This window comes from Rattus rattus, chromosome 13 (assembly GCF_011064425.1).
Source record: "Rattus rattus isolate New Zealand chromosome 13, Rrattus_CSIRO_v1, whole genome shotgun sequence".
NCBI classification, from domain to species: Eukaryota; Metazoa; Chordata; class Mammalia; order Rodentia; family Muridae; genus Rattus; species Rattus rattus.
In genome coordinates, this window is record NC_046166.1 from 12,761,852 (window position 1) to 12,789,074 (window position 27,223).

Sequence of the window (27,223 nt, forward strand, 5' to 3'; positions counted from 1 at the left end):
GACCCAACACCACTATCCACATGGCCACTCACACCTGCCTTCAGTACAACCAATGCCCCTTTTGATGTCGCCTCATATAGTGCACACAATCCATCCTTTTAGATTACACCTTTGAAATGGGATGCTGGGCAATGATAGTGCATGCCCTTAATCCCAGCACTGGGGAAACAGGAAGATGTCTGGGAGCTTGAGGACAGCCAGGGCTTTAGAGAAAAACCAAAAATAAAAAATAAAGCTGGGGGGTTGGGGATTTAGCTCAGTGGTAGAGTGCTTGCCTAGGAAGCGCAAGGCCCTGGGTTCGGTCCCCAGCTCCGAAAAAATAAAATAAAAAATAAAGCTGGGCCTAGTAAACCCAGTGGTTGAATGCTCTGAAAGATTCTCTCCCCATTTGACATTAGGGATGGAATGATGGCTGCACATATACCCGGGATTTGCAAACTGCTGACAACCAGGTTCAAGCCCACAGAACCTCTCAAATGACAAGGAAGACTAAATACCTCAAGTCAATTGTAGTCAACACAGCTGGTCTAGCACTCCCCAGGATGGGCTAAAATGTTCCAGGCCCCCTAGAGTACGCAGCTATACTCATACAAGTGTGCCTGATATTCAAAACCAAAGGTGGGTGAGATGGCCTCACAAGCCCATAGCTTTCTATGTGCCCGTGACCCCCAGTGTCATGTCTGACAGAACAGGGCTGATGGTGAGCCTGGATCATGTTGCTCAGGCAGCATCCTAACTGGCGTATGGAGGACTGAGTATGGAGTATTGAGTTGGGTAAACTGCCCTTTCAGAGATCCTAAACCGTGGTCCCCACACATCAGAGCCGAGACTACATAATGACAATGTGGCCAGAGCCTGCTTCCTCATACTGGCTCCCTACAGCAGCACCATGGGCTCTATCTTTACACAGGTTCCAAGTTTTAACCGACTTGCAACCAAAGGCCTAAATTGGGTGTGGCAGAGGCCTGTCTGCCATCCCAGCCCGCAATATTCAAGTGCAGCCTGGGCTATATGGTGAGCTCCCTTCTCACTGGGAGCACCCCACTCCCCACATATCCCTGAACAGAACAGTCACTCTGGACACCAATTACTGCTCCAGTCGATGGAAGGGGACTTTATTTGGTCCCGGGGTCACAGGCCAGGTATGGCCCAGCTCTATTTGACCTTCTTCTTGGGGCGCAGGTTGTTGGTGTGGCCGCACTTCTTCTTGCGGCAGTTGACTGCACGGGGGTGCAGGCGTGCGTAGCACTTGCGGCAGATCATCTTGTCACAGTTGTACTTCTGGGCAAGCTGACGAAGGGACGGCTCGATGATGCCACCGCGAAGACGCAGCACCAGGTGCAAGGTGGACTCTGTTAAAGATGACAAAAGCTGAGTCCTGCCTGGGCAGCTCAGGGTAGATCTCACACAGGACAGGGTGGTGGGCTGCCCAGAAAACCCCAAGGAGCACACCCCAAAGACTCTTCCACAGAGGTCAGACAGTAAAGAACTGAGACTGAGGCCAGAAGGGGAGGCTACTATGGTGCTGGCATCTGGGAGCTTTATGGGTCCCGTGCAAGCACAAGTCAAACTGCAAGAGACATGCCCAGTGGCAGTCAGTCAGCCCTAGACAGCACAGCAAGCATCCAGGTGCCGTGACATACTGGCACCTCACTCCCCGGTGCCCCACTCAGGCTCACGCACACCCACACAGAGAACAGGCAGCCAGACGTAATGGCACACGGGATTTGAGCACAGAATAGTCAGTGCTATGCAGAGATGCACACAATGTATGTGTGTGTTGTGTTTGAGTGTGGTGACAGGAACACAGAACATCGGAATAAATGCTCAAATGGGTTTGACGTTAACACGAGCTAAAAGAAGTTCTTCTAGACACTCTGGGCCTAAGTTGACACAATAACAAAAAGACAAAAGTAAAGGCTTGGCAAATAAGGGCACACAGATGGGCCTGTCTAGTGACCTGGGCTCAAGCCCTGAAGCCCACACAAAGCTTGAGAGGAACCTATTTCAAAAAGCTGTCTTCTTCCCCTAGCTCACAACCACCACTCATTCCCACTGTAAACACATAGAGAAGATGCCAGGTGACTGGAACAGCAGTCAGCCCCACCTACAATAAGCCCCAGTTACCAGCAATAGAGCCCTTACCTTTCTGGATGTTGTAGTCGGACAGGGTGCGGCCATCCTCCAGCTGTTTGCCAGCAAAGATCAGTCTCTGCTGGTCAGGGGGGATGCCTGTGCACCAGAAAACCAGGCTGGTCACAGCTCCTTCCGATAGGAGCTGAGGCCACTCCATTCACCCAGAGGCAACCAAGCTCAAGCACTCCTGCCCCCCAGGACAGAGCCCTCAACAGCACAGCCCACCTTCCTTGTCTTGGATCTTGGCCTTGACATTCTCGATGGTGTCACTGGGCTCGACCTCAAGAGTGATGGTCTTACCCGTCAGGGTCTTCACGAAGATCTGCATGTTGGCGTCTGCTGCACAGTGGAAAGACACATGAGTCACATGTTGAGAAGGCCGAGAACTATCTAGTCTTTTACTAACCACCTAAGACTGCTTATTTCTTAGCTACCTTTACTTCCAAAACACCCAATCCTGCTGCACACTGAAGCTCAGCATTCCCACACTGCCCTGTCTCAACTTTCTCAGTCACCACCACCCGCTGGGGCCGTAAGTCCCACCCAACAGCATCCTACTCTAGCAATGGGCTTGGTGCTCTGCCCTCTAACTGAAGGATCGGACAGCAAACAGTTTTCTCCTAAGTAGGGCAGGCTAGACTCACTGTGACCTATTTCTCAAGTGCTGAAGTGAGAGCAATGCACCGCCACCAATATTTTCGTGTTTTTTTTTTTTTTTTGGTATAACCAAGGCAAACTTTCCAGCCTTGGGTGGCCACAAGCCCCCAAGCACAGTCTGGCCCTGAACCCGCCCCCCCATCTGTAGCCAACACTAGAACCAAACGCCCAATATTATCTCAGGACAGGCCCAGCACTCGCTCTGTAGTTAAAGTCCGAGCTCTTGGTCTTTCCGCCCGCAGCTCCCGGGTCGGACCGCCGCGTGCCCGCCGCGCGCCCAGGTCCCGGCTGTCGAGTTCCACCGAGCATGCGCAACGCCGAAGCGGCACCCGCGACCCCTACAGTCCCCTCGCCGGTTCCCGCCGCATCCCGGCCCCGGCCCAGGCGCCACCAGCCCGTCAGCGACGGGGCCAACACCAACCCGCTCGGCCGCCTCGTTGAAGAGAAAGAGGACAGCGGAACCGGAAACCCCCTAGTCTCCTCTCAGGACGCCTGCGCACTGAGCACGCTGCGTGTCGACGTCACAATCCGCGCCGCACGTCGTACGGTCCCGAGCTTCGCCGGGCGCCATGTTGGGCCCTGGCAGGAGAAGCCAAACTGTCTGGAGCCGCTTCCGGGCGGAGCTTTACCTTCAGCACGTGACAGCCGCTCCTGTGGGAGGGTCCTGTGTTGCCTTTCAGACATGGTTTTTGTTTGAGTTGTTGCTAGCCTTGTGCTGTCAGCACAGCAAGCATACTGCGGTGAGTACTAGGTTAGCCTGCGCTACCTACCAGGTTGGCTGGGGTTCAGAGTAAGCCACTTTGTCCAAAGCCAGTGAGAAGACTTAGCGACTGAAGGCACTTTATCATCAAGGTGGAGGGAGAGTTGTTTGCCAACCTTAACCGGCGCGCAAACGCAAAAGAAATTAATCCTAGCAGCTGGGGAGCAGAAGCCTAGGATTTCTGGAAGTTCAAGGCCATCGCGGTCCACAGAGTTCCAAACCAACCATAGTGAGATCCTGTTTCAAACAAAAACAATACTATCGGGGTTGGGGATTTAGCTCAGTGGTAGAGCGCTTGCCTAGGAAGCGCAAGGCCCTGGGTTCGGTCCCCAGCTCTGAAAAAAAGAACAAAAAAAAAAAAAAAAAAAAACAAAAAAAACAAAATACTATCACCAGAGGCTGAAGTGCTGAATTTCTTGTAAGCTTGGTCATGTGCCTCTTCCTTTTTATTCCCCAGTGCTTTCAGTGCACTAGGCAAAAAGCAGGTGTGGGGGCTGGGGATTTAGCTCAGTGGTAGAGCGCTTAAGGCCCTGGGTTCAGTCCTCAGCTCCAAAAAAAAAAAAAGGAAGTAACTGGGAAAATACCTTTCATTTTTTAATTGAAAATAGGCTTTTTCTTTCCCCATACAGTATAGACTGATCAGGATTTCCTTCCTTCAAGTCGTTCCAGATTCTCCCCAGGTCCCTACTTACTTAAATCCACACCTTTTTTATTTTTTAGGAAACAAACAGGCTTATAAAATAAAACAAAATACAAAAGAGGACGAGAAACAGACATAGGCTTACACATTTGTAAAACACAAAGTTGGAAACCATAATATATACAATGATAAGGTCCAGAGAAACACCTTCAAAATTACCGTTGAATTTTGTGGCCTGCCCTTCAAGTGTGGTTTGTATACCCATTAAGATTTTGTTGAAGAAAATCATTTTTCATTTGTGAATGGCTGTCACCTGGAGACAGCTTCTGAGTTAGGGATGGAGTGTCTTCCCCTTAGCACTGCGGAACTTTTCTGGCTTAGGCCCCTGCAGGCCCAGTGCACGCTGCTATTCGGAGTTTATGCATGTTAATCATGCTGGGTTTCCAGGCCCTGTGCCTTGATGCTCTGTATCCTCTCAGACTTTTAGTCTGCCTGCTCCAAGGTCTGTCTCTTCACTGTCTAGTTGTGGGTCTGTCTTGGTGCCCATCTGCCGAAGTTTATTTCTCTAATGCTGGCTGAGCAGGGGACTAATCTGGTTCCCCCACCAGTTGTCAGATAGAAAACACCTCCTGAGAAGATACTTAACGACTCAGAAGTACATGCATATTTATCGTGTTTTCCCCACTAGCACATGAGTGCTGTGCCCATGGAGACCAGAAGAGGGCTCTGATATCGAAATGCAGTTACTGACTGTGAGCCTCCATATGGATACTGAGACTTGAACCTCTGAGCCATTTTGGCAACCCTAAAAGTGTTTTTGTTTTGTTTTGTTTTGTTTTTTTTATGTGTATGAATGTGTTGCCTATTCATGTGTCTGTGTGCTGTTAAAATGGCTGGTGCCATAAAGTCCAACACAGGGCACCATTTATCCTGGGACTGGAGTTACAGTTGTAACCTTCCATGTGGGTGCTGCTGTTTCCTTTTTAGTACTATCCTACAGTGCTGCAGTTGATCCCTAGGACCTAGTGCTTGCTTGGTTTGGCTCTGAAATCAGGCTATGTCCTGACAAACTATCATTTAAGAGTGCTTAAGGCCAAGAAGATGGTTAAGTGGGTAAAGCTCCTGCTGTGCAAGCCTGAAGACCCAAGTTCAAATCCCCAGAACTCAAGTAAAAGCTGCATGGCACGGCATAGTCCCTGTTACCTACAATTTCAGCTTCAATGTCTAGATAGCCCAGGCCAGGCAGTGGCCTCAGCAGGAACCAGGCTTCTCAGGGAAAGTAGTAGTCTATAAAGGCAGGCTGCCCGCTGACCCTACTTGGATGCCTCAGGACTCCCATCTGCCACAGCCCTGTCTTGGTAGTTCACAGGGTCTGGAGTTAGCTAGCCTCCTCCAGCAGGGCCCCCAAGAGACATCCGGAACTTGCCCATGTTCTGGGGGGTGGGGCCCAAAGACAGAAGCAAGCCACTGCTAGTGTAGTGTTCCCTTTTAACAACAGTCTTTATTGATAACTTCCCAACATCTGTAAACATCAGGTATAAAAATATTCCATTCAGCTGTTTTCTAAGGTGACTGGCCAGCTCCTGGAGATAACCTGATGGACCTTGGAGAAACACAGCTCCTCACAGTCAAGGCTGCCTCTTCCTCCAGAATTAAACACAACAGGAAAAAAGTACTCCACAGAGGGAAAGGAGACCATAGTTGAATCAGCAGCTGCCAGTGGGTAGGAACAAGCTCAGCCTTCCTGTGCCCACCCAGGGTGTGGGGGATGACAATCTGGCTTTGGTCTCTGGGGACCTTAGAAGCACTGTTCAAAGCTGGCCCAGGCTGATTTCAAGGTTACCTCTACCCAGCCCCACTGCCCCAGCTAGACATACATGCTGGCATAGGAAGTCCTGCTCTTATGGGGAGTGGCAGGAATTAGGAACCCTGCCTACAAAAGAAAGGAGCAGCAAAGCTGACTGACTGTGACCCTAGGAGAACCACTGCTGCCCTGGGCCTTTCTAGGAGGTTGGGAGAGAGGTTATTCTTCACGTGTCTCTTCCTCATCATCTGTTTGGCTGTGGCCATTGATGGCAGGAGAGCCAGGTCGAATGTGTGATAGGTCCTCAAAGCCAGGACTGAAGGATGGAGAGGCAGTGTCAGGGCTGGTGTCACAGGAGCCTGTGCTCTGCTCTGAGGTGGCGATGGTTGTGGTGATACTGGGTGGAACAGGGTCTTCATCTTCGTCCTCTAGGAGTGAACCCTCTGGGATGTCTGTGGAAGGAACCCCCATGTTGGTCAGGTCACCCCTCGCCGTCCTATAAGGGTGACCCCTAAAACTCTGTTTCATCCATGGGATATGACTCAGCCCATTTTACATAGGAGGAGATTGAGGCCTGGGCAGATGGAAGGAAACTCATCTCGGGTCTAGGGTGAGCATGAACTCAGAGAGAATATGCCCATCTGTCATCCAATATAGGAGACAGAGGGAGGAGGAATACTAGGAGTCTGAGGCGAGCCAGGACTGCACATGAGCTGCTGCCTGAAGGTTTAACACTTGAAACAAAACCAACAAAAAACCGCAGGGCGGCTGGCATAGGCAGAGGCTGGGTTTGGTTGTGAGTGAACCAGCCCTGCCCTGTATTAGCAATTAGGTGGAGGGAGAAGGATCAGAAGTTCAAGGTCATCTTTAGCTACAAAAGAATTTGAGGCCAGCTAGGGTTACCTTAGACCATGTATTGAAAACACAAAGCAAAGCCGGGTGGTGGTGCACACCTTTAATCCCAGCACTTAGGAAGCAGAAGCAGACAGATCTCTAAATTCAAGGCCAGCCTGCTCTACAGAGTGAGTTCTAGGCCAGCCAGAGCCACACAGAGAAACCCTGTCTCAAAAACAAACAAACCAAAAACAAAACAAACAAACAAAAATCCACAATGCAAACAGAAGAAACCCCAGGAACTCCACTTGTCACTGGAATGGACAAACCCACTCAGGAGATGAGATGAGCAGAACGAGCCTTTGGCAACGTCAGGGTCCAATGATTTTGCAGCTGTAGAACTCCATAGTTCTAGCCCTTCTGGCCCTGCCTCATTCACACCCCAGATAGCATCACTTCCCTCTTCTTAGGATCTCAATTTCCTCTTTGTGAAATGGAATGTCCCACCCCCACCTCACACATGCTTGGGAGTGGCAGCCTGGTTCACAGGGCTCCTGGGTATCACTATTCATTCCTGAAACCCGCCTCCCATTGCAAAAGCCTCTCCACCCACCACCCCTGGGACCCAGGATAGGCAGCTGCCCAGGCAGATTTCAGATGCCAGCAGAAGGCACTGGCAGCAGCAGGGTGTGTGTGTGTGTGTGTGTGTGTGTGTGTGGGTACACTTACGGCTGAAGGCCTCTGGGTGCTGCCGGGCCAGCTTCCCCTTCAGTGTCCTATGGAGAAGGGGACAGGGATGAGCCACCAGGAGCCTCTGAGAACTGCCTGTGTCTATCTCTCACTGTTTTGGGCACTCATCTCATGCTGTCCCACACCCGTGGCTCCTCCTCTCTTCCTAGGCTTAGCCCCAGCATCCTTTGGGAAAGAGTAGGCCTAGGGTGCAACCTGAGCTAACTGCTGCTGTCTACACTTGTTCCTTCTTTCCTGGTGATGCATTGGGTCTTCTTAGTCCATGTCCACCTTGGTTGGTCCAACAATGCCTCCATGAACCAGGCTGTCAGGTCAGCAAGCCCCAGAGCCCAGATACACCCAGCATGTAAAAAAATAATTTTGTCAGGTTAAGAGCCCTGACTACTCTTCCAGAGTTCCTGAGTTCAACTCCCAGCAACCACATGGTGGCTCACAACCATCTATAATGGGATCCGATGCCCTTTCCTTGTTCCTTGTGTGTCTGAAGACAGCTATGCTGTACTCACATACATAAAATAAATCTTTTAAATTTTCATCGTGGGGCTGGAGAGATGGCTAAGCAGTTAAGAGCACTGACTGCTCTTCCAGAGGTCCTGAGTTCAATTCCCAGCAACCACATGGTGGCCCACAACCATCTATGAAGGTATCTGATGCCCTATTCTGGTCTGAAGATGTATATGCAGTAAACACTTACACATTAAATAAAAATTAAAATTTTTTTCATCTTGTCTTTTGTGTGTGTGTGTGGTTATGCACTTGTGCAGGTGCCCAAGGCTGACTCCAACAATTCTCTGGAGCAGGAATCAAAGGCAGCTGTGAGCTATCTGCCCTGGGTGGCGGGAACTAAACTAATGTCCTTTGCAAGAGCCATACACACTCTCAACCACTGAGGCTTCTCCACAGCCAGTGTGCCAAACTTATGTATGTGCTGAGCAGAGCCTCCTCCTCAGGCCCCTTTTTGACTTCAGGTTGGCCTTGAAGTCACCACAGAGCTGCCACTGACCTGGAAATCAAGTCCCTCCTATCTCAAGCTCTGGTGCAGAATCACAGGCATGTGTCACCACCCCCAGTTGGCTTTATTACCTTATGAACTGGCTTCTGGTTGCTCTGCCCTGAAGTCCTGCACTCCAGGCCTGACGGGCTAAAGAAGGGTCTTCAGAGAGTCAGCCCATACACTGACGGCAGCCAGTGTGGCAGAGTCACACAATGACTCAGCACTTGTGAGGCTCAGCACTTGACACACTGGACTCTTGTCTCCTTTCTGGGGATCTAGGACACATGCTGCTGTATTTACTCTTGGGGCTCAAAGAGCTACCTATTCCCCAAACTACATGTCGAGTCAGCCTGGCATTCGGGGCTAGAAAAACTAGCAGACAAGGGCAGCAGAGCACCTTGGTACCAGGGAGGCAGAGGCAGGTGGATCTTTGTTGAGTTTCAGGACAGCTATTGAGACCTTGCCTCAAAAACAAAGCAAAACGGCACCAATAAAAACATTAAATAGACTGGTATAGAGCATCTCAAGACTTCTTGATAGAGTTTACTTTGTTCCCTTAGGTCCCCAGGCCACAGCCTTGGGCTAAAGGATAGGGCACATGTGTGATCTGGATCCCATGGTCTTGGCTGTTCTGGTCTGGGCAGCTGGCTGCTGGTGTGTCCGCCACAGTGGTGGGTGAGGCTCTGGAGTACACCTGAAGGACCATGCTGAGTGCCAAAGACGTGGATATCATGGTCCAGGAGCGAGCACCACTGTGGGAAGACCCAAACCAAACCCTACCTATATCCAGGATGGACACGGGGCCCTGGTTCTCTGCTGGCCAGTCAGCCAGAAGTGGAGGGCCTGGTCTGTCTACCTGCCTCCTGACTCGATTAGGGTCCCAACTATGTAGCACAGGTCCCAAGTAAAAGGGAAAGTCACAACTGGGTGATTAAACGCCCAAGCTTCAATCCCAGCATTCAGGAAGCAGAGGCAGATGGATCTCTGAGTTTAAGGCCAGCCTGGTCTACAGAGGGAGTTCCAGAACACAAAGGCTACACAGAGAAAAACCCTGTCTCAAAAAAAAGAAGGGGTGGGAAGAGATTCACTACTTCCATATCACTCCCTCAGAGGTCAGATCTGTCTTGTTAAACATCCAGAATTCCCTAGACTGAAGAAGACAGAGGGCAGAGCTAGTGAAGAGAAGAGGAGGAGGCCTCGGAGGGGAGGGAGAGGGGAGAAGGTGGAGCAAGGACTTAAGGGACTAAGGAGGCAGAGGCGAGCAAAGGGCCCTGGGGTAGGGTCTTGGAGGTACTAGGAAGAGCTTCAGAGTGAAGGCGCTGGACATCTAAAGAGTTGGTGACAGAAAGGGCCAAGATCCCCAGCTCCGAAAAAAAGAACCAAAAAAAAAAAAAAAAAAAAAAAGGAAAGGGCCAAGAGTGGGGATTGAGAACAGTGGTTTGGGGAAGATGTGCTGAGGAAGCATCTGGCTGTGAGACCACAGAAGAACTCTGGGGGTAGGGGGCCACCTGATCCTGCGGAAGATGCTGTCCAGGTCCCGTTTCATGTCCACCAAGGTGCGGGTGTGGTGCATGAAGCGCTCGCTCATCTGTTGCAGCCGCACGCTGGACAGATTGTTGAAGTTCAGAAGCATCTCGTTGGTTTTCTCGAAGCGGTCCAGCCTAGGGGGAGAGGGCCAGGGCCTTTGCATCAGGCCTATGAACTCCCTCAGCCTGAGCTAATCCCTGAGTCATAGCCTCTGCATTTAATTACAGAGTCAAGGCCTGAGGACTTCTGTCTGCTGTTCTGGTCGCCCAACTCCTACTCACAGCTGAAAGCCCTATTCAAAGGCACTCTTTGTTGCAGCCTACATATTTCATGGAGTTCTTTAGTGGGCATTAGTCCTCTGACAGGATGTTGCCCTGCCTGGGACCTACTCTATGTTCTAAACTGACCTTGAACTGCCTCTAGAGAAGTACCGAAATTACAGGCGTGTGCACTATGTCCAGGCACGAAGCTGGCATTTTTGAGACAGTGTCTGTAGTCTTGGCTGGCTTGGAGCTCAGGAAGGAGTTAAAGGTGTGCGCTGCCTGCCACACCAGGACCATACTGATGTTCTATTATGTGCTCTGCCTCTGTGTCTCTGTGTACCATGTGCATGGAGCATGTGCACACACGGCCTATGGAGGTCAGAAGGTGTGTCCCCTTGAACATGAGCTACAGTCGGGAGCTGCCATGTGGGTGCTGGGAACCCCCTTAAGAGCAGCTAGTACTCGTAGCCACTTTACATCTCTCAGCACATGTTTTTTTCTTTTCAAGGTTTAGTTTTTAAATGTTTCCCCAGACCAATATTCTGAAAATGTGTATGATATTGGGGGAGAAGGGGTGGAACATTGGGGTACACAATGAAGAGGATCTTGGAAACCCAACCTCTCCCCCCATTTCTTTCTTGGCTTCCTGGCTACAAACAGCTTCAAAAGATGGGACAGAAATCTAAGCCAGAAAGCCTCTGTCAGTCCCAAGGGCCAGGACAGTTCCCATTTGATTTTGTCACTGTTAGTCTGGGAGTTTTGTCACTGTTAGTCTGGGAGTTTACGTGGACATATCTGAACCTAACCTAAAGAACCAGGATAAGTCCTGGGCATGGTGGCAAAACCTAAAAACAAACAAACAAACCCCAAAGCAACAACAAAACATAACTAAGTAAATAACCCAAGGTAGAGAACCCCACAAGACACTGCCTCTGGCTGCAGGCTTTGTCACAAACAGAGCTGGGAGCATCTACATGCTTGGCAACAGTCAATCTGAATTCAAGGTAGGCTGTCCCAGCGAGGGAGCAAAGCATCCTGAAGCAGGCTCCCTGCATACCCAGATTGGGCCCTGCATACCCAGATTGGGCCCTGCATACCCAGATTGGGCGCTCGGTACCAATGCCAAAAGCCAGCCCAGAAGTTCCTGAGACCCCTATCCCTTCAGCCCTCCCAGCCTTGGCCTGGGGACAGGAGCCGCTTGGGCCTTTCCCACACAGCTGCAATCCGATCCTGTGCCAAGGCTGGGAACTAGGGGCTTGTTTTCTTTATTCTGTTACGTCTCTGGGCAGGGTTTGGGGAAAATGGTACGATCCTTCCCATGCCTCCCATGGCCTGCTCACATGTTCTTCTGGGCCAGAATTATGGCGTTGACGTCATCAGTGTTCACCATGCTGAGGAAGCGGCCACAGAAGACCCTTGAGGCTGAGTCTGGGGTGTCCATCTCTTTCTCCTCAACCCCTGAGGCCTGAAATGACCGGAACAGAATGTGAGCTCAGCACTAGATAGGTGAGGATATCAAGAGCCCGTCATATCCTCTAGCTGAAATCGTGGGCTGTTTGGGGGCCTGACAGAGACTTGTTCCCAGAGAACATAATCCTGGAAGGCTGTGAAGGCAGCACACTTGATTCCAGCATTTGGGAAGCTGAGGCAGGAGGATGGACCGGGGCTAAAGGGTGAGCTCTTCACTCTGCCACCTCGCATAGCTCAGAGCTCTCCACAGACACAGCTGAGAATGCCGTCCCTCCTTTCACTGTCCAAATGATTCTGCAAGGCTGCCAGCCACTTCTCCTCTGTGCCCTTCTAGCTTCAGGTCAGTGTTTTCCATGGAACACACCCAGGTGCTACAGTGCTCACATGATAGAGGACAACTATAGAGACTGCTTTTCCTCCCAGATACAGAGCCTAGGGGGTCAGACACCCTGGGCTAGCTACAGGTGGCCACAGACACCACACAGAACTCAGGTTCTCTTCCACTACAGCAAGTAGTCTGTGGCACCTCTGCAGGTCCGTTCTTCCACCAGCTTCCAAGGTCTGCCTGTACCTGCTCTCTACCTCACCGTCACTGAGCCCAGCTCTGTGTGTAAGTTCTAGAGACCGAATCTTGGTCCAGAAGCATGTTATTAGCTCAGTTAATGCGGCAAGCACACCCTCCTTTCAAGACAGGGTCGCACTGTGTAGCCCAAGCTGGCTGTAACTCTCTATGTAGCCCAAAGTGGTCTCCAACCTACAGTGTAGCTGAGGACAACCTGGACTTCCTGATTCTCCTGCCTTACCTCCTGAGTGCTGGCACGTGGTTTTTATACATACTTATGAGTGCATGTATGTACTGTGGTTGGTATGCATGTGGAAGTCAGATGGCAATGCTGGGAGTTGGTTCTGTTTCTATCATGTTGGTAGCCCAGGACAACTAGGGCTACACAGAGAAACCCTATCTTAGAACGAAACAAAATACCCAAAAAACAAAACCACACATACTTAGTTTTTTGAGACAGGACCTAACTCTGTAACCCTGGATAGCCTGGAACTTGTTATGTAGACCAGGTTGGCCCTTCTCCTTTGTCAAATTGCTGTGGCTGGAACACAGAACCTCGTACATGTTCCACACATGAGGGCCTGCAGGCCTTACCCAGCCCTGCTTCTGATTATCTTAAAGAATGGAGTTAATATAGACTTTTTCTCTGGGAATCACCTCATTTGCATTTCTTTCCTCAAAGCACCAAGAATATCTGAGGCCCGAATCTGTCTAGTGTTGTACAGCCCTGCATCTTCTAGAAACTGGCAAGGGGCAGGGAAGTGATGGCATACTCCCTTGATTCCAGCACTCAGGAAACAGGTAGGCAGATCTCTGTGCATTCAAGACCAGCCTGGTCTACAGAGTGAGTTCCAGGACAGCTAGGGCTACACAGAGAAACCCTGTCTCAAAAACAAAACAAAGAAGAAAGAAGAGAAACTAGCTATGGGCAGGGCAAAGCCCCTTCCACCCAATAACCACACCAAGTCCAGTCACCCAGTATCAAGCACAACCATGGACAAAAACAGGACTTTAGACCCTAGCACAAGGGGAGAAGAGCAATGCAGGAGAATTCAGACTTCATGGCGAACCAGAACTTCATGATCTTCCCAAGCAAACCCGGGCAACACAGGGAGACTGGCCTGTGAGATGGTTCAGTGCCTAAAAGATGATTGCTACCTGAGGACTCCAGTTCAAGTCCTGGGACACACCTGGTAAGTTGTCCCCTGCACAAGGTGCATGCCCCCATTTCCCAAAATAAGAGTGTAAATTGTCTGAAGAAAGAAGAAAAAAGACGTGTGGTTAAAGGGCATAATCAACAACTAAGTTAATAGCATCTCTCATGCAGAATTTTGATTCCAGAGATTTTGTTCTAGATCAGGTATTAGTCCTGGTCTGGGGCTGAACTGGTAGCATGCAGAAGCCCTGGGTCCCTCAGGACTTAAGGTCAGTTTTGGGTTGTACATACTGAGATCCAGGCCATCCTAAAGGTGCATGAAACTCTATTTTAAAACAGAAGCCTGGTGTGACAGCCCATGTTTGCCAAGACTGTTGTAAATTCAAGGTTAATCTGGGCTACGACATAGTAATTTCGAGACGAGATTCAGACACATAAGACTGTCTCTAAATAAATAAATATAAGTCAGGTGTGGCGAATGCCTATATACACAGTGCTAGAGAAGACAGGGAGATCAGAAGTTTGCTTTGTGAAGTCATCCTTTGCTTTGTGAGTTCCAGGCTAGCCTGGGTCAAATGAGACCTGACCCAAAACAAGATTCAATGAAAGCCAGGTGGAGTAACTCACGATTGTCATCCCAGTATAGAGACTGAAAAAGGTGCATTTCAAGGAGATGGAGGCCAGTCTGGGCTGCTATCTCAAAATTTTAATGACTTTCTTCTTGTACTTGGGTGGCTGAGGAAGGATTACCAGGAATTGGAGGTTAATTTGAATTATTACCTGAAAAAAAACACTAACTCTCCCCCAAGAATGCCAGGCTGACTGGAATGGCTCTGCGTCTCAAGGTTACAAGTAGGAGCACACATCTGTCCCGCCCGAGTCCTCAAACCGACTTCAACTCCACGGCCAAACTCCGAAGGGGAATCAACAACAACAAGAACCAAATCGAATAAGGCGGGGTCCAAACATACATGGAGTTCCCGCCCCTTCGAGCGGGGAAAATGAGGCACGCGCGCACTCCAAGCCGCTCAGGGGTCCCGCTTGCGGACGGTCACACAACTAGGGTTCTCATCTAGATTGGCCCGCGCTGCCGCTGAGCATCCGGGAAAACTGAGACTGTGTCGGTACCAGAGGTAGGATGGGCCCTCCCTCCCCGCCCCGGCCGCCTGGCGCCCTGCGATCCCTCCCGAACCGGCCCTGGCGTCTCCGGTCTCGGCACCTGCACATCTGGCGGCCTGGATGGCGCTTCCGGGATGGCGCCAGCGCGCGTACGTCATCACGGAGCGTCCATGTGTTCCTTCTGTCCAGGCGCCTACGAGCCTGCGCGTACTCCCAGCAAGGAAGATGTAGGACCAAAATGTAGAAGCACTTAACATGAACGTCAAAACGATGACCAATCACAGGGCGATATATGCGCATGCGCATTGTTCCAATCACAGCTCATACGCAATCCGGAAGTGGCCAATTAAATATACTATTTACTAATCCAGGGTTACACAGTGAAACCCTGTCTCGAAAAATAAACACAGGGCTGGAGAGATGGCTCACTGATTAAGAACACTGACTGCTCTTCCAGAAGTCTTGAGTTCAATTCCCAGCAAGCACATGGTGGCTCACAACCATCTGTAACAGATTCTGGTTTATCTGGAGACAACTACAGTGTACTCGTATACATTAAATAAATAAAATGTTAAAAAATACTTGTCATTTAAAAAAAATAAAAATAAACACAAAGTCATATTACCCAGGCTGGATTCCAACTAGCCATGTAGCTGAGGTTACCCTTAAACTCCTGGTCATCCTTCCTCTACTTCCTGAGATGACATGTATGACAATGTATGCCACCATGTGTGACTTTCAGGATTTTGAGTTATCGCTGTAGCCTAAGCTACCCTGGTACTCAGTATTGTTAGAAATAACCCCCACTCTAATAAAGGGGTGTGGAATAAAAGCAGGGATTTGTTTGGTTTGGTTTTTCGAGATAGTTTCTGTTTGTAACAGAGCCCTGGCTGTCCAGGACTCGCTTATTTAGGCCAGAGTCGAACTCAGATCTGACGGCCTTTGCCTCCTGAGTGCTTGGATTAAAGTCCTGTGCAACAGGGACCGGCCAGTTTTAGTTTTTGAAATAAGGTTTCTCTTCTTATCTCTTGTTGTACTGAGATGTTCTCTGTAGGCCCAGCTAAGAGAAAACAGTTTTTAATATGCCTTCTGCAGAAAAGGATTTCAGCATAGAAAATAGGCAAAGGCTGGCATGGTGGTTTCTTCTTTCTTTCTTCTCCTTTCTGTGTGTAGCCCTGGCTGCTCTGGAACTCAAAGATCTGTTTTTCTGTGCCTCCTGTGTGCTGGGATCAAAGGTGTGTACCACTATGCCCAGATAAGATAGAAGGTTTTAAAGTCTTGATCATTAGAAACCTCTGGCTATTTTTCCCCATAACTGGACACTCGGAGAGTTACAATCTTTGAATACCTTATCATACTCCTCTTTAAATTCCCCATTCTAATCCAGGGATTCAACGTCTCATCAAATGAGTCGCCTAGGCTTGAGCCTGACTATCTCTTCTCTGATTGTGGCATGGGTCACATAGTAGAGTGCCTGTAACTTCACAACCATCCTGGACACTAAGAGCACCAGACAGCAGGTACAACTCAGGGAAAGAGGAGTCTAACACTTCATGCTATCTGTGATTCACTGGTGGATTCTAAGCATACCTGATACTGAGAACATAGCAGAACAAATTGCTTTTTACATTATGAATTGGAAATTCCTGTCTACCCTCCTGCCCCAGCTTCGCTGGTGCTGGGAGTAAAGACCCACTGTGCCATACTTAGAGTCTTCTTCTGTTGGAGTACCACAATATGTCTCATGAGGTGGGGAAGGGGCAGGTCTGAGAATACTATAATCAAAGAATTGAGACTGGTGCGGTGGCACACACCTTTTTCCTAGCAAACTCCTGGTGCCTATGGAAGTCAAAAGAAGTCAAATTCTTGGGAACTGGAGTTACAGACAGTTGTGAGCTGCCATGTGGTTGCTGGGAATTGAACCTAGGTCCTCTGTAAGAGCAGTCAGTGCTCTTAACTTCTGAGACATCTCTTCTTTCACACTCCTTTTTTCTCTGTCTTTTACTCTGTCTCCCCTCCCCCCCTCCCCCCCAAGCAGTTTGCTTCTTCTGTTTGTTGTTTAGAAAGATTCCTGATTCAGGTTGCTCAGTGCTGTCTGTATGGTTGTGTAGAAGACCTCAAATGCCCACACTCCATCCTTAGGTGTCTGAGAGACCTGTTCTGGACTGATGAAACCCAAAAGTGAAAGCTATTCATGTCTTCCCACCGGACAGCATATTTCCCTAGATTTATTAGCTCTTTGCTATCCAGCCAGGAGGGCTAGCACACTGCACATCTAGGATCCCAGCTGCTGAAGAAGCTGCAGTAGAACTATCATCACAAATATAAGGCCAACCTGGGCTAGAGAGCGAGTTCAAAGCCAGGCTGGACTATGTATGTAGTAAGACTTTCCCATCTCAAAAAGAAAATAAAATGCCAGGTGATAGTGCATGCTTTTAATCTCAGTACTTGGGAGGCAGAAGCAGGTAGACCTCTGTGAGTTCTAGGACAACTTGGTTCACAGAGTCTAGTTTCAGGGTAGCGAGAGCCTCAAAGGGAAGCCCTGTCTCGAAAAACAAAATTGAAAAAGAAAAAGAGGAAGAAAAAAAGGGGGAGAAAGAAAAAGAAAATAGTTAAGAGATAAAACTGTATGACAGCATGAATCCACACGTAAAGGAAGAGTTACATGGTGGGGCAGGGCCAGTGGCACAAGCACCTTACAGACCTGAGCTCCCTCAGTCTACAGAACCAACATGTTAGGACAGAACTCATTCTTGCAAATTGTCTTTTGGCATTCACTTGTGTATCCGGGTGCATGTTCCATATAGATGTGTAAATGTATGTATGTATGTATGTATGTATGTATTCCCACGTGTAAAAACAAACAAAAAAAGACACTGAGGTCTGCACTGCTCAACTGAGCAGCAGCTTAACATGTGCAAAGGCCCCAGAATCCATTCCAAGTACTAAGAACCAAAGAACAACAACAAAAAACAAACCCACTGGGTTTCAGATATGGTCAGGTTCAAAGCCCTCAGAACTGGAACTAGCCCATGGTTTCTTTGATATCGAGTGAAAGAATTACACAATCATTCTTGAAAGGGGACAGCCCAGGGAGGGCATAAAACAGCTCTGGAGAGTGGATGAGCACTATCTGGTGAGAGGTGCCTGCCTTCTCTCTGGTATCTAGCACTTCTGGCGGAGCTTGCTGGGAAAGCAGGCACTTACTGAACACCTGTGTGCTGCAGGTGACTATCGTGAAACTAGAACATAGTGGCTGGGGGCCGTAGAGTGTCCACTTGGACTTGTCACTGTCCCTCAGCTTTGATCTACTATTCTTTTAGACAGTGTGAATTCTGATCCTCTGACGCCCACTTATCAAATGCTGAGATGACAGGCAAGCGCCCTCCCTGGCTTCCTCACCACGTCCCTACCTTCGATGTAGTTTAGTAAGCAGTCACACAAGACCCCCGAAACCTCACAACAAGCTAGTTAAACACCTTGTAGTCAGAAGTGTTGGCTCCCAGCAATCAGGAAGTTGAGGCAGGAAGATTGCTGCCCGCTTGGGCTACATGGTCAGACCCTGGCTAACTAAAAGACAATATAAAACGTGAGACAAAAGAGAATACTATAATAAAAGAATTGAGACCGGTGTGGTGGCACACACCTTTAATCCCAGTAGCAGGCAGAGGCAGTATGATGTCTGAGTTCAAGGCCAGCCTCATCTGGTATATGTGCTGATCCAGGACAGCCAGGACTACAGAGCTCCCCACGCCCCAGGAAAACAGAGGGGGTGGGGGGAAGAGGACATGAAATGAAGTGTTAAGTAAAATTATGAAAAATTACTGTTTTCTAAAGAGCCCCAAACTGGCCGCTCATGAGCTGCGGTGTTTCTTGTTTATTTCTAATTCGTATGTGAGCAGGAGGAAGCCCGACACGGTGTGAACTAAAATCAGGACGTGCTGCTACCCTCGTCTCCTGAGGCTCAACCAAGTGCGTTCCCACCCCCTAATCACCACAGCCCCTCCACCCAGAGGCTAGAGCCCCTTTAAGAACGGGCAGCGGAGCTTACCAGGAAAAAGGCGGTGTCGAGGGCGCGAGACAGACGTGTGCAGAAGCCAATAAGCGTGGCAGCCGCGGCGTGACCAGCCAATGGGTACGCGGGGGCGGGGCGGCGCATCTGAAGCTGTTTCCCGAGGCGCGGCGGCCGCGACTGGGGGTGGGGAGGGGGGCACAGGACCCCAAGCGGGGTCCCCGAGCCGCAGGCACGTGAGACGGAGCGTAGCGAGGAGGCCGAGGCTCCCGGGGCCGAGGCCTCCCGAGTCTGCGGGGACCGGGGCCTCCCAGGGTGGTAGTGTCGACCGGGCGCGGGGCGGCGTTGGGGTGCGGGGCGCGCGGGGCATTGTGGGGGCTCGGGGTGGGAGGGTCTCCGGTCGGGGCCGGATCCCGGAAGGAGCCCCGCAGGTGAGGGTCGCTGGGCAGGGACGCGGAGCTCCGGGGCTTCCTGGAGCTTAAGGAGAGGGCCTGACAGGATGTACGGTTCTGCAGCTGGGTTGGGGGTCCTCCGTAGAGAGGCCTGGGGCCAGCGAGATGGTGCAAGATTCCATATTGGTGTTCCCACTACTCTTTCGTTTTCATTTAATTTTGAGACTGGGTCTCATGTATTCTAACCCAGTCTTCCAAGTGGCTGTGTAGCTCAGGCTGGCCTTGAACTCCAGGCCTTCCTGTCTCAAGCTCCCAAGAGCTGGATGACAGGCGAGCACTGCCACACCAGGTTTACAAGGGTGCTGATTCTAAAGCGGTGTGCTTGGTAGGAGAACGCTCTTCCAACGAATTACAACCTTAGCTTATGCTTTAAATTTCTGGAGACAGGGTGTCATGTAACTCATGAATTCCATGGCCTTGAATACCTGATCATCCTTCCTCCACCTCCCTATTGCTGGGATGAAAGACATTTGCTGATGCCTGGTTTCTGCAGTGCTGGGAATAGAACCATGGGTTTTGTGCTGGGTAGACAAGTGCCCTATTGCCTGAGCTATGTCCCCAGTGCCCTACTGTGATTAAAAGCTGGAAGCAGGCTTGAAATAGAGGCAGGTTGGAGCCATGGTCCCTGTTGTTGGAAGATTCAGTACCTTCAGGGTACGGAGCAAGAGACATTAAGTATCTGGCACCAATTCTTTATTGCTGGAGCCTTTAGCAGATAAGGTAGCCAGAGGCAAGGACCTTTACTAAAAATTCACTTTTCTCAAGAGATCCAGAAGTTATAAAAACAGCTGTCCCAGTTTGTGGAAAGGAATTAGTAAAAGTTTAAGAAAAAACAAGCAAACAAACAGCTGTCCCAAGGCCTCAGTGACTGTCCCCACTGCCTCAGTAACTCCAACACCCTTTTCTTGACATTCAGTTCAGTAACTTCTAAATCTTGGCCCTACTATTAATTGGCTTGATTTCTGACCTTGACCAAGTGGCTTTGTCTTTCTGTGCCTGTTGGGTCTTTTTTGTGTAAGCTATGGTTTTCCTACGTTCTGTGTTTATAAAGATTCCATGATAATTACTTCTAATAACAGCTAAACCAGCTGTAGTTTGTGGCTCAGAGTGTGAGGTCTCTGCACCCTTCTTTCAACAAGCCAGGTTGGTAGGGTGCCCAGTATGTACATGATGAATGCAAGGGCTGGTGTTGCTGAGATACTCCAGGGATGCCAGTTGTAGGGAACTGGAGCTTAGGAGAGTTAGAGGGCCTTCCTAGATGGGGTTATCACTGTCATGCTTAACTGTTCCCCTAGGGCCAGTTCCTGATCCCCCAGCAGCATGGCGTCTTGGGCCGAGCCCTCTGAGCCTGCTGCCCAGCTACTTTGTGGGGCCCCACTCCTGGAGGGCTTTGAGGTGCTTGATGGGGTTGATGATGCAGAGGAGGAAGATGACCTAAGTGGGTTGCCACCACTAGAGGATATGGGACAGCCTACGGTGGAGGAGGCTGAGCAGCCTGGAGCCCTAGCTCGGGAGTTCCTGGCAGCCACAGAGCCTGAGCCAGCCCCAGCCCCAGCTCCGGAAGAGTGGCTGGACATTCTGGGTAAGTGTGCTGGGTTGGTCAGAGGCACCTTGACCCAGGGATTTCTGGTCTCTTGAGCTTTGTTTCCCCTTCTGTGTGGGTTGGAAGTGACATTAGGATATCAGTGGCTGATTTTTATTTGTTTATTTTGAAATAACCTTACTGTGAAACCCAGGCTGGCCTTGAACTCACACTATAGTCCAAGCTGGGTCTGAACTTTGGATCCTCCTGACTCATTGTCTCAGGCTCGCTGGTCTCACAGGCCTGTGCTATGTGGCTGGCTTCCGAGATGGCTTGATACCAGTGTGTTTGCTGGCTCATACCTTGCCTTGCTCACACAATTTGTAACAGGTTGCTTTCTACCCCCAGTGTTGGAAACAGCAGCTCAGAGAGGCTGAGTCACCTTCTTGGAGCCACACAGCCTTTGCACTGGGTGCCAGCAGCTCTAAGGCAACTTCCACTACATCTTCCCTAAGCATTTGTGTAGATGTGTGACAGAGTCTTAAAAACTGGCACAGCCCAACAGAGCATCGGGTTCTGATCACCCTCCTCTTGTTCCACAACATTCATTTTCTCTCCTAAAATGCCTTCTCTAGATAGTGCCAACAGGATTTTTGTGTTTCTTTTCTTTTAATTTTTTTTTTTTTTTTTTTTGGAGGGGTGCTAGGGTGCTAGGGAATGGAAGGCAGAGGCTCTACCACTGGGGCTTACCCCTAACCTCTCACTAGGGAGTTCTAGTAAGGGTTTCTTAAAACCCTGACCAGCTGTAGCTGGAGAGGTGGCTTAATGGTTAAGAGCACCGATTGCTTTTCTAGAGGTTGTGTGTTCAATCCCCAGCACCTGCATTCACAGTTGCGTGTAACTCCAGTTTGTGTGTATATGGCACCCTCTTCTGGACTCTGTCAGCGCTGCACCCATGCAGGCAGAATGCACATAGACATGAAATTTAAAAAAAAAAAAAAACAAAAAACACATTTAATTTTTTTTTTTTTTAAAAAAGTCCAGAACTTTTGGCCAGGCATGTTGAGTATGAGGTAAAAGGCATATTCAGCTAGGCTGTTTGCCCTGTCTAAAAAAAAAGGAGCCAGCCAGGCCAGCTGTGTTCCATGGTGCCAGTCTCTAGCTCCAGCCTTGGCATGCCATCCCTAATTCTGTCCTGTTGGGATAGGGCACAAAGTCTTGGCTCCACCCCAGTGTTAAAGTAGCACTGGGTGTTCACTGCACCTGAAGGTGGCTCAGTAGAGCAGAGACTCCTGTCTGGCCACCAGATTACAGGCTCACACCTCGGCCCCTGCAGGGAACGGATTGCTGCGTAAGAAGACACTGGTCCCAGGCCCGACAGGCTCTAGCCGCCCACTCAAGGGCCAGGTGGTGACCGTACACCTGCAGATGTCCCTGGAGAATGGCACCCGTGTGCAAGAGGAGCCCGAACTGGCTTTCACGCTTGGAGACTGCGATGTTATCCAGGTGGGAGCTGGGTGGGCAGGTGGGCGGCCCATCGCGGGGCCTGTGCTCTTGTGACACCCCTGGCTGTCCTCCAGGCCCTGGACCTCAGCGTCCCGCTCATGCATGTGGGCGAGACAGCAATGGTCACCGCTGACTCCAAGTACTGCTACGGTCCCCAGGGCAGGTGAGCGCTGGCCTGTGCATCTAACTGTGTCCACCATCCTTCCCATTGCGTCAAAAGGGAAACTGAGGCCGAGGCTGGCCAAGTCACAGGCTCAGGGTAACATCTCAGAATGTGATGTGTGATTGACACAGGGACCCCAGGTCCTGAGTCCTGGCCTTCTTGCCTCAGATTCAGCCTTGCAAGGAGGGTGTGGTGGTGGCTGCAGCCTGGTTGCCAGGTCTGAGTGTCCCCTGTTGGCCACCTCCCCAGCAGGAGCCCATACATCCCCCCCCATGCAGCCCTGTGCCTGGAAGTCACCCTGAAGACAGCAGAGGATGGACCTGACCTGGAGATGCTGAGTGGGCAGGAGCGCGTGGCCCTGGCCAACCGCAAGCGGGAGTGTGGCAATGCTCACTACCAGCGTGCTGACTTTGTGCTGGCTGCCAACTCCTATGACCTGGCCATCAAGGCCATCACCTCCAACGCCAAAGGTGCCCAGCTAGTTACCCGGGGTGTGTGTGCATGCGGGGATCGGGACAGCTCAGGGAATGCAATTCTGTCCTCCATTGTGTGGGAGGGGTGCAGAACTCAGGTTATTAGCCTTCGCAGCAAGGACGCTTACCACTGAGCCATCTTGCCAGCCTGTAGGACAGCCAGACTTCTGCATCATCATTTGGGCCGTAGAATGCTCTAGAATATTCCAGAATATAGACATATTTCCTGCCATCCATAACCTTCAGGTCAGTGGCTCCTTCCAGGTGGTAAATGTATAGTCAGAAGCTGAGGCAGGAGAATGGCCAATTGTAGTCTAGTCTGGGTTACATAGCAAGACCCTTTTGTGTGTGTGCGTCTGTGTCTGTGTCTGTGTCTGTGTCTGTGTGTTCATTTGCAGTGGGGGTCAGAGTTGAACACCTGGTGTTTTCCTCAGCTGCTGCCCACATTTTTTGACATGTCATTGAACCCAGAGCTCAGTGAGAGTGAGTGGCCATGTCTGCCTCTACCCCAGTGCCGAGATTATTCACATGTACTTTGTACTTGGCTCATAAGTGAGCAATGGGACCTGAACTCACCCCTCTTGCTTGCTCACAAGCCCTTGGTGGCATGGGCCTGTCAGCTTAGCAGGAGGGTGGACATAGGAAGGTCAGGAGTTCAAGGTCGTTCATGACCACACAGTGAGTTGGAAGCCATCCATAGATGCTTGAGACCCTAACTATGGTGTAAGGACTTGGGTTGCCTCTTAGGGTCTGGTGGTGTAGACCCCAGGGGAGGGTGTGCCTATTTCCCAGTGACTACTCCCCTGCAGTGGACATGACTTGTGAGGAGGAGGAGGAGCTGCTACAGCTGAAGGTCAAGTGTCTGAACAACCTTGCGGCATCGCAGCTAAAGCTGGACCACTACCGAGCAGCGCTGCGCTCCTGTAGCCAGGTGCTGGAGCACCAGCCAGACAACATCAAGGCGCTGTTCCGCAAGGGCAAGGTGTGTTGCAGCCCTATGACAGCTCCAAGTCTTGGGAGCCCCACAGTCTGTGGTGAATGCTTCCTGTACAGGAACCTTTTGGCTGCCATCTTCTCTAGAGGGAAAACTGGCTTTGTCCTGTCATGGCCTGGGGAGCCCTAAGCCATGTGTTTCTGCTCCCATGCTGTCTCTTCTGCCCAGGTTCATCAGCCATAAGCACTGTAGACAGGGTATGGCAAGGCTGGGCTACAGACACAGCCTCTCCCCTTCACTAGTTTCTAGGCCCGCCATTCAGCAGAGGCCGTCTGGCCCCGTGCAGCCCTTTTCACCTGGTGCAGCTGCCATGTTCTGTGGTGCTGCAGTCCCAGTCCCAGTCCCAGTCCCAGGCCAAGGAGAGCAAGGCACGGGGACACCTGGGGTATGGGGGAAGTACTTATAAAGCACTGTGTGCAGGCTCCTGCCAGAAAACCAGCCATGCTGTTCTAGGATCCTGCAGTGTTGAACCAGACCCTGTGGTCCAGCCACATAACTGAAGCTAAAGAGTGATTGTAGCCAGACACAGGTAGACCAATTGTCCCAATACCCAGGAGACTGAGACAGGAGGACTGCCACAAGATCTAGGCCCTCCTGGGCTATAGTGGAAAAATCCAGAAGGATGGTTGGCTGTTGAAACTGTCCCATCAGGAAAGCTGCCTTTAAATCCGATGGGATTTGTAGGACCCTGGGTCTGATTGAGGTGTCTGTCCCCAAGTCCCTTGTCCCAGTGCAGCAGTGATACCAGTTCCAAGCTGTGGCTTGAGATCAGGTATCATTGTAGGGTGGAGGGGTGTGAGCTCTGGGCAAATAGAGAGTGGGCGCCCCTCTCCCATAGGTGCTGGCTCAGCAGGGTGAATACAGTGAGGCCATCCCCATCCTGAGGGCAGCCCTGAAGCTGGAGCCTTCCAACAAGGTAAGCGGAGCTCTGCTGATCTGGTCTGGCAAGTCCCTCTAGTCTGCCTCTAGTTATTGCAGTTCTGTCTTCTGACTTGCCTAGGGGTGACACAGCAGCTCCCACTTTGTCAGAGCTGATGGGGACAGGTAGAACCCCTGATTCTTAGGAGCCCCATCAGTTGACAAACCCTGGGACCAACCAGAAGGGAGCAGTAGTGATGACAGGCAAGTCATCTGCCTCCTGCACGTGCTCACCCACTTTCACCACCTCCCACAGACGATCCATGCGGAGCTCTCAAAGCTGGTAAAGAAGCGTGCTGCACAGCGGAGCACAGAGACCGCCCTGTACCGAAAGATGCTAGGCAACCCCAGCCGGCTGCCTGCCAAGTGTCCGGGCAAGGGTGCCTGGGTGAGCCTGGGTGGGGTTGGGCGGGGCTGGAGGGGGATACTGGGAACATTAGCCCAGGCAGAAGATGGGACTCTCTGGACCTGCAGGTTGGAGGCTCAGGCAGAGGAAGAAAGAAAATCCACTGGAGGAGTGGGTATTTGGTTTAGGCTTGGGTGTGCATGGTACAAACACTTGCTAGGAGGCTGCTTGGCTCATAGTAGTTGCTTTGGCTATGCAGCCAGCTTTCACCCTTACCTTTATCCACAGTCCATCCCGTGGAAATGGCTGTTTGGGGCAACTGCCGTGGCCCTGGGGGGCGTGGCTCTCTCTGTGGTCATTGCTGCCAGGAACTGACTGTCCCCCTGCGTACCTGGACCCCAACCTGTGCTCCCCAACTCCCCCAGGCTCCCTGTCCACTGCCCTCCCTGGCCGAGACACCTCCTATGGGTTGGGGGAGCAAGGATTGAGGGTCGCACACCCCAACAAGCAGGAAAGACTGAGACCCTGAAAGGGGGCATGGGGTACAGCCCAGAGGGAGGGGCCCTGTTCCTCCAGACCCAGTTGTCTCTCTCCCACAACCCTGTTGTCCTCTGGGGTCAGGCCTCAGCTGGGGCAGCCTCAGTTTTCCCTCAGTAGGCCTGGGGGCAGCACTACCATTCCTTCCTGCCCGCCTGCACCCTCTGTCCAGGCTCCCCCACAGTGATTTAAATAAAGCCTCACCCCACACCCTACTGCTTTCCAGGCCTCTTTCTGATGAAACCCCAAGTTACAGCTGAGCCAGGTCCCCCACAAAAGCTGCTTTAAGGAGTGGCTGGTGGGCTGTGCCCAGGCTGCATACAGCTGGACTTCAGAGGACTTCTGCACATCCCCATCTCTGCTTTCATTTCCTGCCTGAGATTGGTCCATGTTGGGGCCCTGTGGGCTCTGGGTCATTTTTATTTGGTGGGTGTTAGGATTTCAGAAGTCACTAACCTGGCATGCATGAGGCTGTGGGCTCTTCAGGAGGTGGAGGGCACAGTCGTGGTCATGGAAGAGGTCAGGTATGGTTGTCAGGTTTGTTCAGAGATTGTGGTCACCTGAGCAGGGTTCCTATGTCTGCAGAGTAAGAAGGCTGGTCTAAGGCTGTGCTGTAGTTCACAGCAACAGTGACTGCAGGTTCTGTCACATTACATCTGAGACCCTGGGGCTGATGGATGAGGGGCTAAGCTATGAACTCTGTTCTGAGCTATGTCCTGCTTCTAGAAGTCAGGATCACTTTGACCACCTTGTCCCCAAACCTGTGGCCTCATACCACCCTGCATTGCCAGCAGAAGGGTCATGATTCATGCAGTACCTGGTTCTCTGGGGAGTTTGTTTTGAGGTAGCGTTTCTTATAACTAAGGCTGACCTTCAACTACTCATCCTTCTCCCTCCACCTCTCAAGTGTTGGAAGGCAGGTGTTCCATCAAGGTGATACCATATCTCACACTCCAGTGTTTTTATTTTTGTTGTTTAAAACAATGTTTAGAGGTTCTGAGACGGAACTAAAGACCTATTTCCCAAAAATCCTTGCAGAGTGCAGAGATGGACAGTTTTCCTGGATTGCTACACAACAGCTGTTCTGCAGATCCTCTATCCCAGCTGTCCTTGCCTTTTCCCCATCCTCTGGCCAACTCCAGTATTCCCCTGGCCCAGCCTTGGGGGATAATGTCTGGATAGCAGTGTGCCTGTCTCCCAAAGCTCTTCTGATCTCAGCTAGGGTGTTGGGGAGCACTACTGTGTCCAGCCAGTCTAGGAAGGGGCAGAGTGGTATATGAGGTCTTTTAGTCACACCCTACACCTGCTCACCAGAAACTGCACTGGTCTTGTCCCACCCGCGCAGATACCCAGGCTCCAACTTCCTCTTTATAAAGTGCCCTTGAGTTGGCGTAGCACCTATTCACATCTTGCATCCTTTGTTTACCTCAGAGATAGGGTCTTGCTGTGTAGTCTAGGCTGGTTTTGGGACTGCTGGATATTGGTGATCCTCCTGCCTCAGCCTCTGGGTAGCTGGTACTACCTGTCTGGCTTATTTTGTCGTAATCTAAGATCTCATTACATTTAACTAAATTGTACTTTGGGGGGGGTTGTCTGTGCAATGGTACACTCAATTCTTCCCTGTGGGC

At 50.8% G+C, this 27,223-nt stretch overlaps 3 protein-coding genes across 14 annotated transcripts; 1 reads left to right on the plus strand and 2 right to left on the minus strand.

Moving 5' to 3' along the window:
• Positions 1-1,087: 1,087 nt before the first annotated feature.
• On the minus strand, positions 1,088-3,318 carry Uba52 (ubiquitin A-52 residue ribosomal protein fusion product 1). 3 transcript variants are annotated; one of them, XM_032919068.1, is made up of 4 exons: positions 3,215-3,318; positions 2,362-2,475; positions 2,146-2,232; positions 1,088-1,352 (listed from the first exon to the last, which is right to left on the minus strand). In XM_032919068.1, the coding sequence occupies exons 2-4, from the start codon at positions 2,462-2,464 to the stop codon at positions 1,156-1,158; spliced, it is 387 nt and encodes a 128-aa protein (XP_032774959.1). In that variant the 5' UTR covers positions 2,465-2,475; positions 3,215-3,318; the 3' UTR covers positions 1,088-1,155. The 3 variants fall into 3 exon arrangements, with proteins under 3 accessions (XP_032774959.1, XP_032774961.1, XP_032774960.1); XM_032919070.1 differs by having other exon boundaries at positions 2,362-2,472; positions 3,215-3,278; XM_032919069.1 differs by having other exon boundaries at positions 2,995-3,237.
• Positions 3,319-5,669: 2,351 nt separating this feature from the next.
• Kxd1 (KxDL motif containing 1) lies at positions 5,670-19,009 on the minus strand. Of its 4 annotated transcripts, none has more exons than XM_032918482.1 (5): positions 18,724-19,009; positions 11,706-11,830; positions 10,084-10,236; positions 7,561-7,607; positions 5,670-6,449 (listed from the first exon to the last, which is right to left on the minus strand). In XM_032918482.1, the coding sequence occupies exons 1-5, from the start codon at positions 18,829-18,831 to the stop codon at positions 6,217-6,219; spliced, it is 666 nt and encodes a 221-aa protein (XP_032774373.1). In that variant the 5' UTR covers positions 18,832-19,009; the 3' UTR covers positions 5,670-6,216. The 4 variants fall into 4 exon arrangements, with proteins under 4 accessions (XP_032774373.1, XP_032774374.1, XP_032774375.1 ...); XM_032918483.1 differs by lacking the exon at positions 18,724-19,009 and adding an exon at positions 14,773-14,936; XM_032918484.1 differs by lacking the exon at positions 18,724-19,009 and adding an exon at positions 14,525-14,896.
• On the plus strand, positions 18,821-25,810 carry Fkbp8 (FKBP prolyl isomerase 8). 7 transcript variants are annotated; one of them, XM_032918475.1, is made up of 9 exons: positions 18,821-18,916; positions 20,432-20,718; positions 21,995-22,164; positions 22,239-22,327; positions 22,577-22,818; positions 23,610-23,782; positions 24,633-24,710; positions 24,969-25,100; positions 25,347-25,810. In XM_032918475.1, the coding sequence occupies exons 2-9, from the start codon at positions 20,457-20,459 to the stop codon at positions 25,431-25,433; spliced, it is 1,233 nt and encodes a 410-aa protein (XP_032774366.1). In that variant the 5' UTR covers positions 18,821-18,916; positions 20,432-20,456; the 3' UTR covers positions 25,434-25,810. The 7 variants fall into 7 exon arrangements, with proteins under 7 accessions (XP_032774366.1, XP_032774371.1, XP_032774370.1 ...); XM_032918480.1 differs by having other exon boundaries at positions 22,577-22,797; XM_032918479.1 differs by having other exon boundaries at positions 22,580-22,818.
• Positions 25,811-27,223: the final 1,413 nt, after the last annotated feature.

Coding starts and splice junctions, on each gene's coding strand:
- Uba52 (XM_032919068.1), bottom strand. CDS start 2,464: ATGCAGATCTTCGTGAAGACCCTGACGGGTAAGACCATCACTCTTGAG. Junction 2,233..2,361: donor CAAGATCCAAGACAAGGAAG/GTGGGCTGTGCT, acceptor TCTGGTGCACAG/GCATCCCCCCTGACCAGCAG. Junction 1,353..2,145: donor CGACTACAACATCCAGAAAG/GTAAGGGCTCTA, acceptor CATCTTTAACAG/AGTCCACCTTGCACCTGGTG.
- Kxd1 (XM_032918482.1), bottom strand. CDS start 18,831: ATGCGCCGCCCCGCCCCCGCGTACCCATTGGCTGGTCACGCCGCGGCT. Junction 11,831..18,723: donor TCGACACCGCCTTTTTCCTG/GTAAGCTCCGCT, acceptor CGGTCATTTCAG/GCCTCAGGGGTTGAGGAGAA. Junction 6,450..7,560: donor GCACCCAGAGGCCTTCAGCC/GTAAGTGTACCC, acceptor TTCCTTCCACAG/ACATCCCAGAGGGTTCACTC.
- Fkbp8 (XM_032918475.1), top strand. CDS start 20,457: ATGGCGTCTTGGGCCGAGCCCTCTGAGCCTGCTGCCCAGCTACTTTGT. Junction 23,783..24,632: donor CGCTGTTCCGCAAGGGCAAG/GTGTGTTGCAGC, acceptor CCTCTCCCATAG/GTGCTGGCTCAGCAGGGTGA. Junction 25,101..25,346: donor GTCCGGGCAAGGGTGCCTGG/GTGAGCCTGGGT, acceptor CTTTATCCACAG/TCCATCCCGTGGAAATGGCT.